Raw genomic sequence first — 13,363 nt, 5'->3', positions numbered from 1 at the left:
CTTGACATAATTCTCATGTGTCCTCGGGAGTGCTTTCCTTCATATAAGAGTTTGTCCAGGCTTGTCCTTTGCTACAAAAAGGATTGGGCCATCTTGTTGCACCTTATTTACTTTAATTACTTGCTACTCGTTACAAATTACCTTATCACAAAACTATCTGTTACCGATAATTTCAGTGCTTGCAGAGAATACCTTACTAAAAACGGCTTATCATTTCCTTCTGCTCCTCGTTGGGTTCGACACTCTTACTTATCTAAAAGCTATGATAGATCCCCTACACTTGTGGGTCATCACGCACACAACCAGGATCAAGAGAATTAAACCATATCTTAGCATCACCCTTTAATGAGAACGGAAATAATTTAAGGATATAATAGTAGCGAGTTTTCTCATCATTAGTGAACAGGGTAGCTATATCATTTAATTTAGTAAGATGTGCCACAACAGTTTTAGATTCATAGCCATAGGGTGACACAGAACTATCTCCAGTTCATCAATGTAATGTAGGCATGTATTCGGAATATAGTCATATGTGCTTATGGAAAAGAACTTGCATGACATCTTTTGTCCTACCCTCTTGTGGCAGCGGGGTCCTATTGGAAACTAAGGGATATTAAGGCCTCCTTTTAATAGAGTACCGGACCAAAGCATTAACACATAGTAAATACATGAACTCCTCAAACTACGGTCATCACCGGTAAGTATCCCGATTATTGTCACTTCGGAGTTAACGGATCATAACACATAATAGGTGACTATAGACTTGCAAGATAGGATCAAGAACTCTCATATACTGATGAAAACATAATAGGTTCAGATCTGAAATCATGGCACTCGGGCCCTAGTGACAAGCATTAAGCATAGCAAGTCATAGCAACATCAATCTCAGAACATAGTGGATACTAGGGATCAAACCCTAACAAAACTAACTCGATTACATGATAAATCTCATCCAACCCATCACCGTCCAGCAAGCCTATGATGGAATTACTAACACACAGCGGTGAGCATCATGAAATTGGTGATGGAGGAAGGTTGATGATGACGATGGCGACAGATTCCCCTCTCCGGAGCCCCGAACGGACTCCAGATCAGCCCTCCTGAGAGAGTTTAGGGCTTGGCGGTGGCTCTGTATCATAAAACGCAATGAATCCTTCTCCCTAATTTTTTTCTCCCCGAACACGAATATATGGAGTTGGAGTTGAGGTCGGTGGAGCGTCAGGGGGCCCATGAGGCAGGGGGTGCACCCAGGGGGTAGGGCGCGCCCCTCACCCTCGTGGATAGGTGTGGGCCCCTGACGTGGATCTTTCTTCCAATATTTTTTATATATTCCAAAAATAATCTCCGTTGTTTTTTAGGTCATTCCGAGAACTTTTATTTCTGCACAAAAATAACACCATGCCAATTCTGCTGAAAACAGCGTCAGTCCGGGTTAGTTCCATTCAAATCATGCAAGTTAAAGTCCAAAACAAGGGCAAAAGTGTTTGGAAAAGTAGATACGACGGAGACGTATCAGTGGACCAGGCCGAGGGCCCCCTTTGCCGATTCCATCCTGGGCCACTTCAGGCAGCCCATGATGTATACAAGGGAGATTCCATAAGACTTGTTGTACAAGATGAGGACTCCTCTCCACTGACGTAGCTGACTAGGACTCCTATTAGCATAGGCCTCCGGTGCCCTTATATAAATCGGGGCTAGGCTGTACTATGTACCCCCTCTGGTGTCACAACAACTCAACTCATACACATACAATCTCGTAGTAGATCACATGTACTATGTACCCCCTCGAAATCAACACAGTCAAAGTAGGACGTACGTTATAATCCATGTTACTATCGTGCCACGACTACCAGCTCAGGACCCCCTACCCGAGATCTGCTAGATTTGGCTCCATCAGCGACCTAGAGTCACTATAGCCGCGGCCATGCACCACCATCACCACAACGATTGCGGTAGTCACTTCCAAATGGAGGCACACCCTATCCACAGTCAGAGCCGCGACCGTATGACCCGAGCGGCCATGGCACCGAAGCCACAACTGCTGGAGCCATTCCCGCTAGTGAGGGCAAGAGCAAAGGCACTCTCCTTAGCGGCTCTCTATGCCATGTTCTCTTCCACGAGGTTGGTGCGAGAGAGGACCATGTTGAACGGCGGCAGAGGCACCATGTCCTCGAGCACAAATTGAATGGTGTCTGGTAACCCACAAGTATAGGGGATCGCAACAGTTTTTGAGGGTAGAGTATTTAACCGAAATTTATTGATTCGACACAAGGGGGGCAAAGAATATCTACAAGTATTAGCAGTTGAGTTGTCAATTCAACCACACCTGGAGACTAAATATCTATAGAAGAGTGATCAGTAGCACAATAATATGATAGTTGATAGCAGTAGTAACGATAGCAACATATACGGTGACAGTAGCAGTAGTGGTTTTGTAGCAATTGTGACAGTAGCAGCAACAGTAGTAATAACTTAGCAAGAGCAATATGTGCAAAACTCGTAAACATTGGATCGGTGATGGATAATTATGTTGGATGACATTCATCATGTAACAGCTATAACCTAGGGTGACACAGAACTAGCTCCAATTCATCAATTGAATGTAGGCATGCATTTCGTATATAGTCATAGTGCTTATGATAAGAACTTGCACGAAATGTTTTGTCCTACCCTCTTGTGGTAGCGGGGTCCATAAGGAAACTAAGGGATATTAAGGCGTCCTTTTAATAAAGAACCGGGACAAAGCATTAACATACAACTTGCAATATAGGATCAAGAACACAAATATATTGGTGAAAACATAAACGGTTCAGACCTGAAATCATGGCACTCGGGCCCTAGTGACAAGCATTAAGCATAGCAAAGTCATAGCAACATCAATCTCAGAACATAGTTGATACTAGGGATCAAGCCCTAACAAAGCTAACTCGATTACATGATAAATCTCATCCAACCCATCACCGTCCAGCAAGCCTACGAAGGAATTACTCACCCCGTACGGTGCGCATCATGAAATTGGTGATGAAGGATGGTTGATGATGACGATGACGAAGGATCCCCCTCTCTGGAGCCCCGAACGGACTCCAGATCTGGGCTCCTGATGAAGAACAGGAGGTGGCGGCAGCTTCGTATTGTGAAACGCGATGAAACTTTCTTTCTTAATTTTTTCTCACGGATTAGGAATTTATAGACTTGAGTTTAGGGTCGGCGGAGCCACGTGGGCCCCATGAGGCACCAGGGTGCGCCCAAGGGGTAGCCGCACCGTGGTGGCTCGTGGGCCACTGGTGGCTCCCCTCCTGTGGATCTTGGCTCCAGTATTTTTTATATATTCCATTAAAAATCTCTAAAAAAATCATCCAATTCCGAGAACTTCTATTTCTGCATAAAATCAACACCATGATAGTTCTGCTGAAAACAGCGTCATTCCGGGTTAGTTTCATTCAAATCATGCAAATTAGAGTCCAAAACAAGAGTAAAAGTGTTTGGAAAAGTAGATACCACGGAGACGTATCAGTGTCGAGGCACTTGTCAAGGCCATGCAAGAACTACATGGTTAGATCCACCTCTGTGACGGGGGAGTCCATGTTAGCAAGGCCATCCATGAGGAGCTTCATGCGACGAGCATATTCGGCGACCGGTAGGTCTCCCTGCTTGAGGTTCCGATATTGCCACTTGAGCATCCTGTACTGGGCAGGCCGATTGGCCAGGAAGTACTCTGATATCTTCTTCCAGAGGGCGTAGGAGGTGGTGGCTCCGATGACATGATCAATGAGAGGATCTGCAAGAATGGCGTACATCCAGAGAGTGACGTGGTAGTCAATCTCGCCTTAGGTGGTGTTGGGGTTGGTTGTCGTAGTTGTAGGGTACAGGAGAAATTTAAAATGGTTTGTGATGTGGTCACTAAACACGGGGTGACGAGTGGGAGGTGTCGATGTTGGGGGCAGCGGGACAAAGGAGAACAGAGGGGTGAATTGAGAATTGTCGCTGAGGAGGCAGGGGTTTTGTGCTGAAAATGAATTGAGAGGAACCATCGTGGGTGTCGATGCCAGCGGCGGAGGCCATGGCGGAGAAAGCTGCCGGCGAGGAGGCGGGGCTGGTGGCAGCGGAGGGGCAGGCTTCATTCTCGGCCATGGCGACAACGCCTAGTGTCTGATACCAACCTGGAGAGGAAAATGTTTCCCTTAATTGAATCTTGTGTTACACTAATTACATGTATCTAATATGGAAGAGAGGAACCGAACGCCCTGAAAGTCAGGCACGCTGGCCTTGCCGCCTTGGGCGACAAGTTAACAGGGACCACCTCTTTGTAAGTTTATTACTTTATCTGTCTCATATTAGTTGTCTCAAACCGATGTGTGTAGCATTAAAATACGTTAGATAGTTTCATTTTAACAAGTACTATGGGACGAAGGAAGTATATATTAACTAAAAAAAACATTAGTCATTTTTTTTCCATGAAATCACAATACAACAGCCAGGATTGCATCGTCATTGTTCATCTTCATTTCCCACACAACCTCTGCCGCTCCTACGCCGTCATTGTTCATCTTCATTTCACACACAGCTCGGCCTCACCAGTGTTGACCCCTGTCAGTCACCCAAAAAAAACAGACACCTGATGCTTAGCAAAAACAAAAAACAAAAGGGATGCAAGAGCAGGGATATAAATGCAGAAACTAAAATTGCTTCCAATCACACCAATGTTTCTGTTTTGTATTTGCCAGAAGAAATGAGGGATAACGAACCATGCTTAAGTTGCAGCGTTCTTTATGACTTCACAACTTCATTCATCCATCAATCAGACGGTATGATAGATTGGCAGAAAGAGAATCCGTCAATAGCGGTCAACTGATTGTAAATCACAGGAATAAAATCTCCTGTTTTCCAAACAAAAATGATTTATTGAATAACCTAGGGTGGGCATGCCTCAGTACAACCCATTGGTTCCCTACTTTGACACATTACATTCAGCAGAATTTCAGGTTGCCGCAACAACTAGCTCGGTAGAAAAATGCACCTGCTTCCACCAGCAGAGTGAACTGGGAGCCTGGTAGCTTATAGGGGATTAAATCACGTCTGCAATAAAACACTGGCATTTGAGCCCGGAACCACTACACATACCGACAGTTAGTGCTATGAATTCCAAACAGATAATCAAAAGGTTGGGCTGCACTTTGGCCTACTCACGAGCAGCTTGATCAAAGCTGTTGTACCAAAATCGGATAAAAGGTGCAGTATGTATAGCAAGGTTCTTTGAAGCCCTGCTTGCTAGCGGCTGATGGGGGTGTGCATCCGCTCAACGATTCTGTTGATGGCGTCCCGAGTCATCACCAGGGTGTCATGCTGCAGGATGCTGTAGACATTGAGGCCCTGCATTTGAGGATGTGAAACATCAGCACGATCTTCTTGGGTCAAAATATCTGCTGGGAAAACTACAATGTGACTATTCGTCATTGTTAAGCTGCTGAGGTACCCAGACACTTACAATCGAAGGAATGACATTCACATAGTGAAGATTTTGAGTAGCCAGCTTTAACTTCTTATCAATGTCGCCTCCATCCACCAACAAAATCTTCTTCGTATCATCCATCTGCTTTATGTACTGCACGATGTTTTTCGTCTTGTGGCTAGGGACTTCTAAGTCCTCAAAGATGCAGAGCTACAATAAAACATGGTCAAGTGAACTTTACATGCATATATGTATTTACTGTGAAAAATGGTTCAAATGGAGAGATCCAGACTGGCTCTTGTATACATATATTTGCTTTCAGGATAACAGATGGTCAAGTACTTTTGGGAGCAGCACCAGAAGAAAAAAAAACATTGCATAAACAAATTTATTTACACATTGCTTAATAGATTTCAGTAGCTTTCACCCTTTCAAGAAGCCGTGGAAACAATAACAGCTGAATGTTACATCTCATATGCAACAACCCTAATAAGATTAAGTAAACAGTCTAAGAAGACAAGGCAGTCATAGAAACCATTCTACAAACAGTATTGATCAAAAAGTACAATTAGTCCATGCTCCATTAGAACTAGGTAAGTGGTCTGTTCTCTGAATTTCAGGAAGGATCTATGAAGTACACCCTCCGATCCAAAATAAGTGTTTTAGTTCAAATTTGAACTAAAACCATGACATATTTTTTTAGATCAGAGGGAGTACAAAATATAGTGAAGGGACATAGAAAGTGTAAACATAGCAAAACAGTTCCTCAGGCGTCTCATAGTAGCATGCTGATCAACAGCTTGTGCAACAGCACAGCAATTCTTGCATAGTTCTAGCAATAAGAGACATGATCATTACTGTGGCCTGAAGCATACTACTAAACAAGGTTCTTTATTCGATACAGAATTCATTTCGTAGCACAAATTGTTATCTTGGGACAAGGCAGGAGCTAACTACACACAAGAACATCCAGGAATATACACAATGAATTAGTAAGGTAGCAGATACCTTCCCCTCAGCTGTTCTAGCAGACAAAGCTATCTTAAGTCCCAGACGTCGTACTTTCTTCTGCAACTTGAATGCATGGCTTCGTGGTTTCGGACCATGCATAGTTGCACCTCCTCGAAACTGTTTCAGTTTGAATCTGAGTTTAGTTGGAGCCCAAAGAAGATAAGATATCTCCAGAGCCTATTCGATACCATTTATATGAATGGAGGAATGTTAGTATAACCTGACAACCACGCAATGTTCCATGACGTGCTCTTCCTGTTCCCTTTTGCTTATAAGGCTTTCTTCCTGTGCCGCTCACTTCACTGATAGTTTTAGTTGAGTGTGTCCCCTGTGAAAGACAGGTGCATGCAATTATCAGAAGGTGCATTAGAAGGATAGAACTTAAAAATCTAAACTTCAGAAAGTAACTGATATTACACAAACATATTATACAGTAGATCACATGATTTGCGAGCTTGTAAACGGAAGACAATCAACAGAACAAGAGTGATCATAGTGTGCACCTGTTGCCTTTTAGCAAGCTGCCACCTTACTACCCTGTGAACAATATCCTTCCTAATTGGAACGTCAAAAACATCACCATCCAAAACCATGAATCCCTTGTCCTCATTATGGAAGTTTGTTACTCTAGCTACTAGGTCCTCATACTGCCCTGTAATAGAATATTACTTACAACTCAGCATAATGTGAAGATCACATATATAGCTTTCATTAGCCAATTATGATACAATTGAAACTAGATAAAAAGTGAAATCAAGTTCCGTCCCATTATAGAAAATCTTGTTCAGCGAAGCTAGATTTTCAATCAAAGTAAGAGCGCAGAGTCAACTAAGAAATATATGCTGGTTAGATAAAAACAGAGCATAAGGTGCCACTTTATCCATTAATTCAAAAACCTAATTTTTATAGTGAATTTTTCGATTCAAGGCTTTGTTGCTACATTAAAACTGAACCTGATTACAGGTGTCCACTTTAAGCGTTGGCAGACCAAAACTACCTTGTGGCTCACAGCGATGAATGTGTTCTGGGTCACTGGTGGCACTCCCGAAAGAACGATTCCTCCTGATCAGAAGGCATTTAGGGAGGCCAGCACCACCTTTCTTAGAGCCATTTTGAGTGTGATCGGAGACAAGTTAGATGATGCATATCTCCTTATGCGGGTTGCCTTCAAGCTCCTTAGCGATGTACTTTTATCTCATGTGCCTCATCCAGCACAGGACAGTTTTCAACCATGCTGCAGTCATGGAACTACTCCATGGCAATACAACACGCTCCCAGCATTAGTACCACCAGATTTTTCCTTGAGCGCATCCCACAAGTTCTTGGCAACCCACATATGGAGATATGCATCAACTAAGTTGTCTCCGATCACACTCAGAACGGCTCCTACAAAGACGGTGGTGGCCTCCCTAAACGCCTTCTTCTGATCAAGAGTAATCATTCCTTCGGAAGTGCCGCCAGCAACCCAAAACACATTCATCGCTGTGAGCTACATGGTAGTTTTGGTCTACTAATGCTTAAAGTGGACACCATAAAACAGGTTCGGCTTTAATGTAGCACCAAAGCCTTGAATCAAAAATTGCCTATAAAAAGTGTTGTTTTTATCTAACTCAAGAGAAACAGCATTGTGATAGCAGCAGATGGATAAGAAACACCAGAAACACACCAAGCTCTCGGTCTGGTGTCCAGACAGTCTTGCTAGATAGAAGTTCCGGTGGAATCAGCACTTCATTTGCTGGAGCCATAAGAGTAGAATACCCATTGGAGTAGACATTTGGCAAAATCTGCAAATGATGAAAGCTAACTGAGAAGGCAGAACAAGAATCAGATGCCATGAAATATAGCCAAGACACTTAATAGTTAATACATAACAAGATACAGAAAATAAACTTTTGAACATAGCACATTGTTGCTATTTGCTAATCCTCACTGAGACAGAACTTGAGCAAGCCCATATTTGTTAATGATTGCAATCTGGATCTGAAAGTACCTGAGCAAGCTGATACCTAAACCCAATCACACTCAATCAAATGCTACATTTCCAAACTAGAAGCGACCAAGCATAAAATCCACCACAAAAATCTGTTCACAGAGTAGCATCTGGTTATCTGTCAGGTCCTATAACGAGGGGCAGTTTTAGCACATACATCTATAGGCACCAAACAAACGAGGGACAAGCTCAGTTATCCAATGCCACACAAGCCTGGCAGCCATATCCAACGGCAGCTGTTATTTAGCATCATGTCTTAATTACTGTTGATTTTAGTTCAGTTAAAACAGGCAGTCTGTTTAGCCATTTAACTCTACTGTTCTGCCACTATACTCATGGAAGCTGTTCAGTTATCTATGCCTCTCAGGTTGTGAATGAGAAGTAAGAAGAAAAATCCCTGAAACTACTAATTTCTTAAGAGTAGATAGCAGCATATGCGATTTCTTCTTCCCAAATATCAGGAATATGACCCAAACCCCCAAAAAATCAGTGTCAATTGCTCCACAAATCCTGACTGGCTGATGGGATCTTGGTACCATCCCGACGGACGCGCCCAAATCCATGGTTTCTAAAACCGTCGTAAACCCTACATATCCAGCAAGCGAAATGCGGTCTCACGTATTCCAACTGGCGGAGCACGTCGCACCAGCCCCAAGGAGAACCAACGTGACAGAAATGGGGAGGATGGGGTTCAAGAGCCAGACCTTGGCGAGGAGCGGGGTGTCGCGGCCGGCGGCGCCGAGCTGAGGCGGGCAGGCCACGGCTCGGCGCAGGAGGGACGCGGCACGTGCGAGGGCTTGCATCGGCTGGCCGCGTCCTCTCCGCCCGGCTCCAGCAAGGCTAGGCTGGTGGTTTTCGCGGCGGCGGCGGCGGCGGCGGCTGACGGGGAGGGAGAGAGGATGGAGCAGGAGGGTTCTGGAGGGGAAAGGGTTGACGGGTCGGGCTCGGCTCTGCCTGGCTGGGCTGCGTGTTTTTTTAGATCAACAGGCCAAACGAGCCCGCCCGTGCTAATCGTGTCTTTCACGGAAAATCCTATGCGCCGCTCATTGCGTCAAAATGTCGACAGAACGCACAGGCAATACCCCGCATCGCTAGCAATGGGCCGGCCCATTAAACCAGAGCTAGACATCCGGTTTTGGGAAGCCTCTAGAAGGTTCCCTGAACCGTTTTTTCTTGTTTTTACCGTTTTTCCTGTTACTTCTTGGGTTTTTTCGTTTTTCTTGTCTCTGTTTTTCTGTTTCGTTTTCTTCTTCTTTTTCGGTTTCCGTTTTTTTCCTTTTTTTGTTTCTTTCGAAAATTGTTCAGAAAGTCCAAAATTTGTTCGTGTTTCTAAAAAAGTTCCAAATTTCAAAAAATGTTCGTGTTCAAAAAAATTGTTCAAAATTCAAAAAATGTTTGCTTTTTCCAAAAATTGTTCCGGCATTAAAAAATTATTCTGAATGTTTTTGTTCAAAAAATTTCACATTTTTTAGACGTTTCTGTTTTAAAAATTGTTCATGTTTTCATTTTTCAGAAGTTTCAAAAAATGTTCCAGTTTTAAAAATTGTTCATGTTTTCATTTTCCAGAAGTTTGAAAAAATGTTCCAGTTTTAAAAATTGTTCACAAGGTTTTAAAAAATAGTGTTTGAAAATTTTGTTCAGGAATTTGAAAATATGTTCACCTTTCCAAATTTTGTTCTGAAATTTGTAAAAATGTTCTGGTTGCAAAAAAACTGTTCAAGATTTTCAAAAAATGTTCTTGTTTTTCGAAAATTTTATAGCTTTTTAAAAGTTGTTCACAAATTTATTAAGTTTTTGCTTTTCACACAACATTCCGTTTTTAAAAAAATATTGCTTCCGAAATTCTTAGACTAATTCGGATCTGCGCAGCTTATTTGTTCTTTAAGTTTGATGCTAGCCATTTCATCAGCTACGACAGCTAGCCTAGTTGGCAAGAAGTCATGCTGCGTAGCCAAGCATCGCGTGTTCGAATCTCTGTCAACGCCTATGTAGCAAAGAGCGTCACATAGGAGGTCTCGTCTTTCACGGCACGACCCACATGGACACAATGAGTAAACGGGTCATGCCGTGCCAGCCCACATGCTGCACCTATCAGCCCAGGCACGGCCGAGAATAGCTAGTTGGCGAGCGCTTCTTCGGGAGCCTCCTAATCATCACTTGACATGCTCTTAACCGCCGGCCCACCGCCACGTGTCACACTTCGGGAGCCTCCTAACCATCACTTGACACGCGCTCAACCGCCGGCCCGCCGCCACGTGTCATACTCTGGTCGTTCCCTTTTAATTTTTTAATTTTTTTCGCACGTGTTTTCGGCTTTTTAAATGGTTTTTCTTTTTTTCAACTTTTTTACTTTTTCACTGGTCTTCCTTAATTTTTGAAAAAGAATCCAAAAAAATTTATGCATAAAATATGTTTTTTTTCTTCTGCGAGAGGCACGATTTTGCTTTCGCGGGAGGCACAGTTTTGCTTTCGCAAGAGGCACGACCATGCTTTTCGGAAACATGAAAAAACATGTTTTTAGTGTTTTTTTCTGCGAGAGGAGTGGTTTTGCTTCTACGAGAGGCATGGTTGTGCTTTCGCGAGCCTATCGGAAACAGGATAAAAATGTGTTTTTTGTTTTTTTTTTCTTTCACGAGAAGCACGGTTTTGATTCCGTAAGGGGCATGGTTGTGCTTTCGCGAGAGACATGGCCATGCCTGTTGGAAACGAAAAAACGCGTTTTCTGTATTTTTTTTCTTCCGCAAGAGGCATAGTTTCGTGATCATGCCTCTCGAAAACGCAAATAAAACATGTTTTCTGTTTTTTCCCATCGCGAGAAGCAAGCTTTTACTTCCGCGAGAGACACAATTGTACTTTTGCGAGAGGCACGGGCGTGCCTCTCGAAAACGGAAAAAATGCGTTTTTTGGTTTTTTCGCGAGTGGCACGGTTTTCCTTCCGCGAGAGGTGCGGCCGTGCCTCTTTCAGAAAGGACAAATATATGCTCCCAGTTAGGTTTTTCATTCATCTTTTTTCATAAAAAAAGTTTGTTAAACCTATCAACATGAAATCTAATTTTGAAGTTCTCGATGCGAGGAATCCAATGATGAAAAAACGGTTTAAAATTTGGACGCACGGTTTAAGAGATAAAATATTTTGAATAAAGGACGTACGAAAAAAGAGAAAACTCTCAGATTACGATAAATGGCGTGGGTGTAGTGCGTCATTTGTCGCAACCTGAGAAGGTGGGAGTGATCTTTGAAAGGAATACTCCTTAATTAGTTATTTCGGGCATGACCGCTTACCTAAACAGGCCGGCACGCCAAGCACTCTTGGGCCATGTACTTTCTGCCTGTTGAGCTATAGCCTATAAATATTTTAAAAATCTAGGAAAAATATGAAAAAACATGTTTTTAGTGTTTTTTTCTGCGAGAGGAGTGGTTTTGCTTCTACGAGAGGCATGGTTGTGCTTTCGCGAGCCTATCGGAAATAGGACAAAAATGTGTTTTTTGTTTTTTTTTCTTTCACGAGAAGCACGGTTTTGATTCCGTAAGGGGCATGGTTGTGCTTTCGCGAGAGACATGGCCATGCCTGTTGGAAACGAAAAAACGCGTTTTCTGTATTTTTTTTTCCGCAAGAGGCATAGTTTCGTGATCATGCCTCTCGAAAACTCAAATAAAACATGTTTTCTGTTTTTTCCCATCGCGAGAAGCAAGCTTTTACTTCCGCGAGAGACACGATTGTGCTTTTGCGAGAGGCACGGGCATGCCTCTCGGAAACGGAAAAAATGCGTTTTTTGGTTTTTTCGCGAGTGGCACGGTTTTCCTTCCGCGAGAGGTGCGGCCGTGCCTCTTTCAGAAAGGAAAAATATATGCTCCCAGTTAGGTTTTTCATTCATCTTTTTTCATGAAAAAAAGTTTGTTAAACCTATCAACATGAAATCTAATTTTGAAGTTCTCGATGCGAGGAATCCAATGATGAAAAAACGGTTTAAAATTTGGACGCACGGTTTAAGAGATAAAATATTTTGAATAAAGGACGTACGAAAAAAGAGAAAACTCTTAGATTACGATAAATGGCGTGGGTGTAGTGCGTCATTTGTCGCAACCTGAGAAGGTGGGAGTGATCTTTGAAAGGAATACTCTTTAATTAGTTATTTCGGGCATGACCGCTTACCTAAACAGGCCGGCACGCCAAGCACTCTTGGGCCATGTACTTTCTGCCTTTTGAGCTATAGCCTATAAATATTTTAAAAATCTAGGAAAAATAAAGAACTAATTGTGTAGTCTCGTACCAGCCCCCCCCCCCCCCCCCCCTGCTTGGCCCGTTTAGCTCATGACGTGCATGTGTGCTAGCGGGTCGGCCCAGCTGGCACGACCCATTTGGCCAGTTTTGCCGGCTCCGTTGCATAGAAGCCCGAATAAAATGGGATTGTTTTGTCCAGTTCAGATATAACCAGCGAGATAAAATGAAAATTGAAAAACACACCATACACTTGACGTTTTAAGCTATTTACAAAGTGGCAGTAAAACTGAAACACCAAAAAACAGGGAAACATGCTACGATAAAGATGCTACACTTGCAGCTGAGGGGTTGGGGCAGCGGCTAATAGACAATCTCCGATGTAGATGTAGGACTCATCAACCCCAGGCCACCCAGCACGAAGGTAGTTGAGTAACCATCGACAGCTCCTTGCTCCTTCACCCCCACTCCAGTTGTGTGTGTCTTCTCAGCAAGCCTTGTAGGTGGGGGCAGAAATTGGTCCATTTGTTCCAGCATGTGGTCCTTGAATAGGAGGCGCCATTTCTTGACAGTTCTTAAAACCATCGACCAAACTTGGGTTAAAGAAAGTCAAACAACACTATTAAAAATCATGTTGTTCCTGTGCTTCCATATATACCATAAAACAACAGATGAAACAGAGTTAATGGCATCC

The 13,363-nt window shown here is 43.2% G+C and overlaps 1 protein-coding gene across 1 annotated transcript; it reads right to left on the bottom strand.

The window, feature by feature from the left end:
* Positions 1 to 4,821: 4,821 nt before the first annotated feature.
* Positions 4,822 to 9,414, bottom strand: LOC125514971 (uncharacterized). The gene is made up of 7 exons (XM_048680373.2): positions 9,155 to 9,414; positions 8,127 to 8,244; positions 6,964 to 7,112; positions 6,681 to 6,788; positions 6,458 to 6,577; positions 5,486 to 5,659; positions 4,822 to 5,370 (listed from the first exon to the last, which is right to left on the bottom strand). Exons 1-7 carry the CDS (start codon positions 9,251 to 9,253, stop codon positions 5,269 to 5,271), a joined length of 870 nt encoding a protein of 289 aa, XP_048536330.1. The 5' UTR covers positions 9,254 to 9,414; the 3' UTR covers positions 4,822 to 5,268.
* Between the last annotated feature and the right edge of the window lie 3,949 nt (positions 9,415 to 13,363).

Source organism: Triticum urartu, chromosome 6A (genome assembly GCF_056163025.1).
Source record: "Triticum urartu cultivar PI428250 chromosome 6A, HENAU_Tu73, whole genome shotgun sequence".
In the NCBI taxonomy this organism is placed as follows: Eukaryota; Viridiplantae; Streptophyta; class Magnoliopsida; order Poales; family Poaceae; genus Triticum; species Triticum urartu.
The sequence above is the reverse complement of the archived record's forward strand: the minus strand, read 5'-3'. Positions and strand labels throughout refer to the sequence as shown.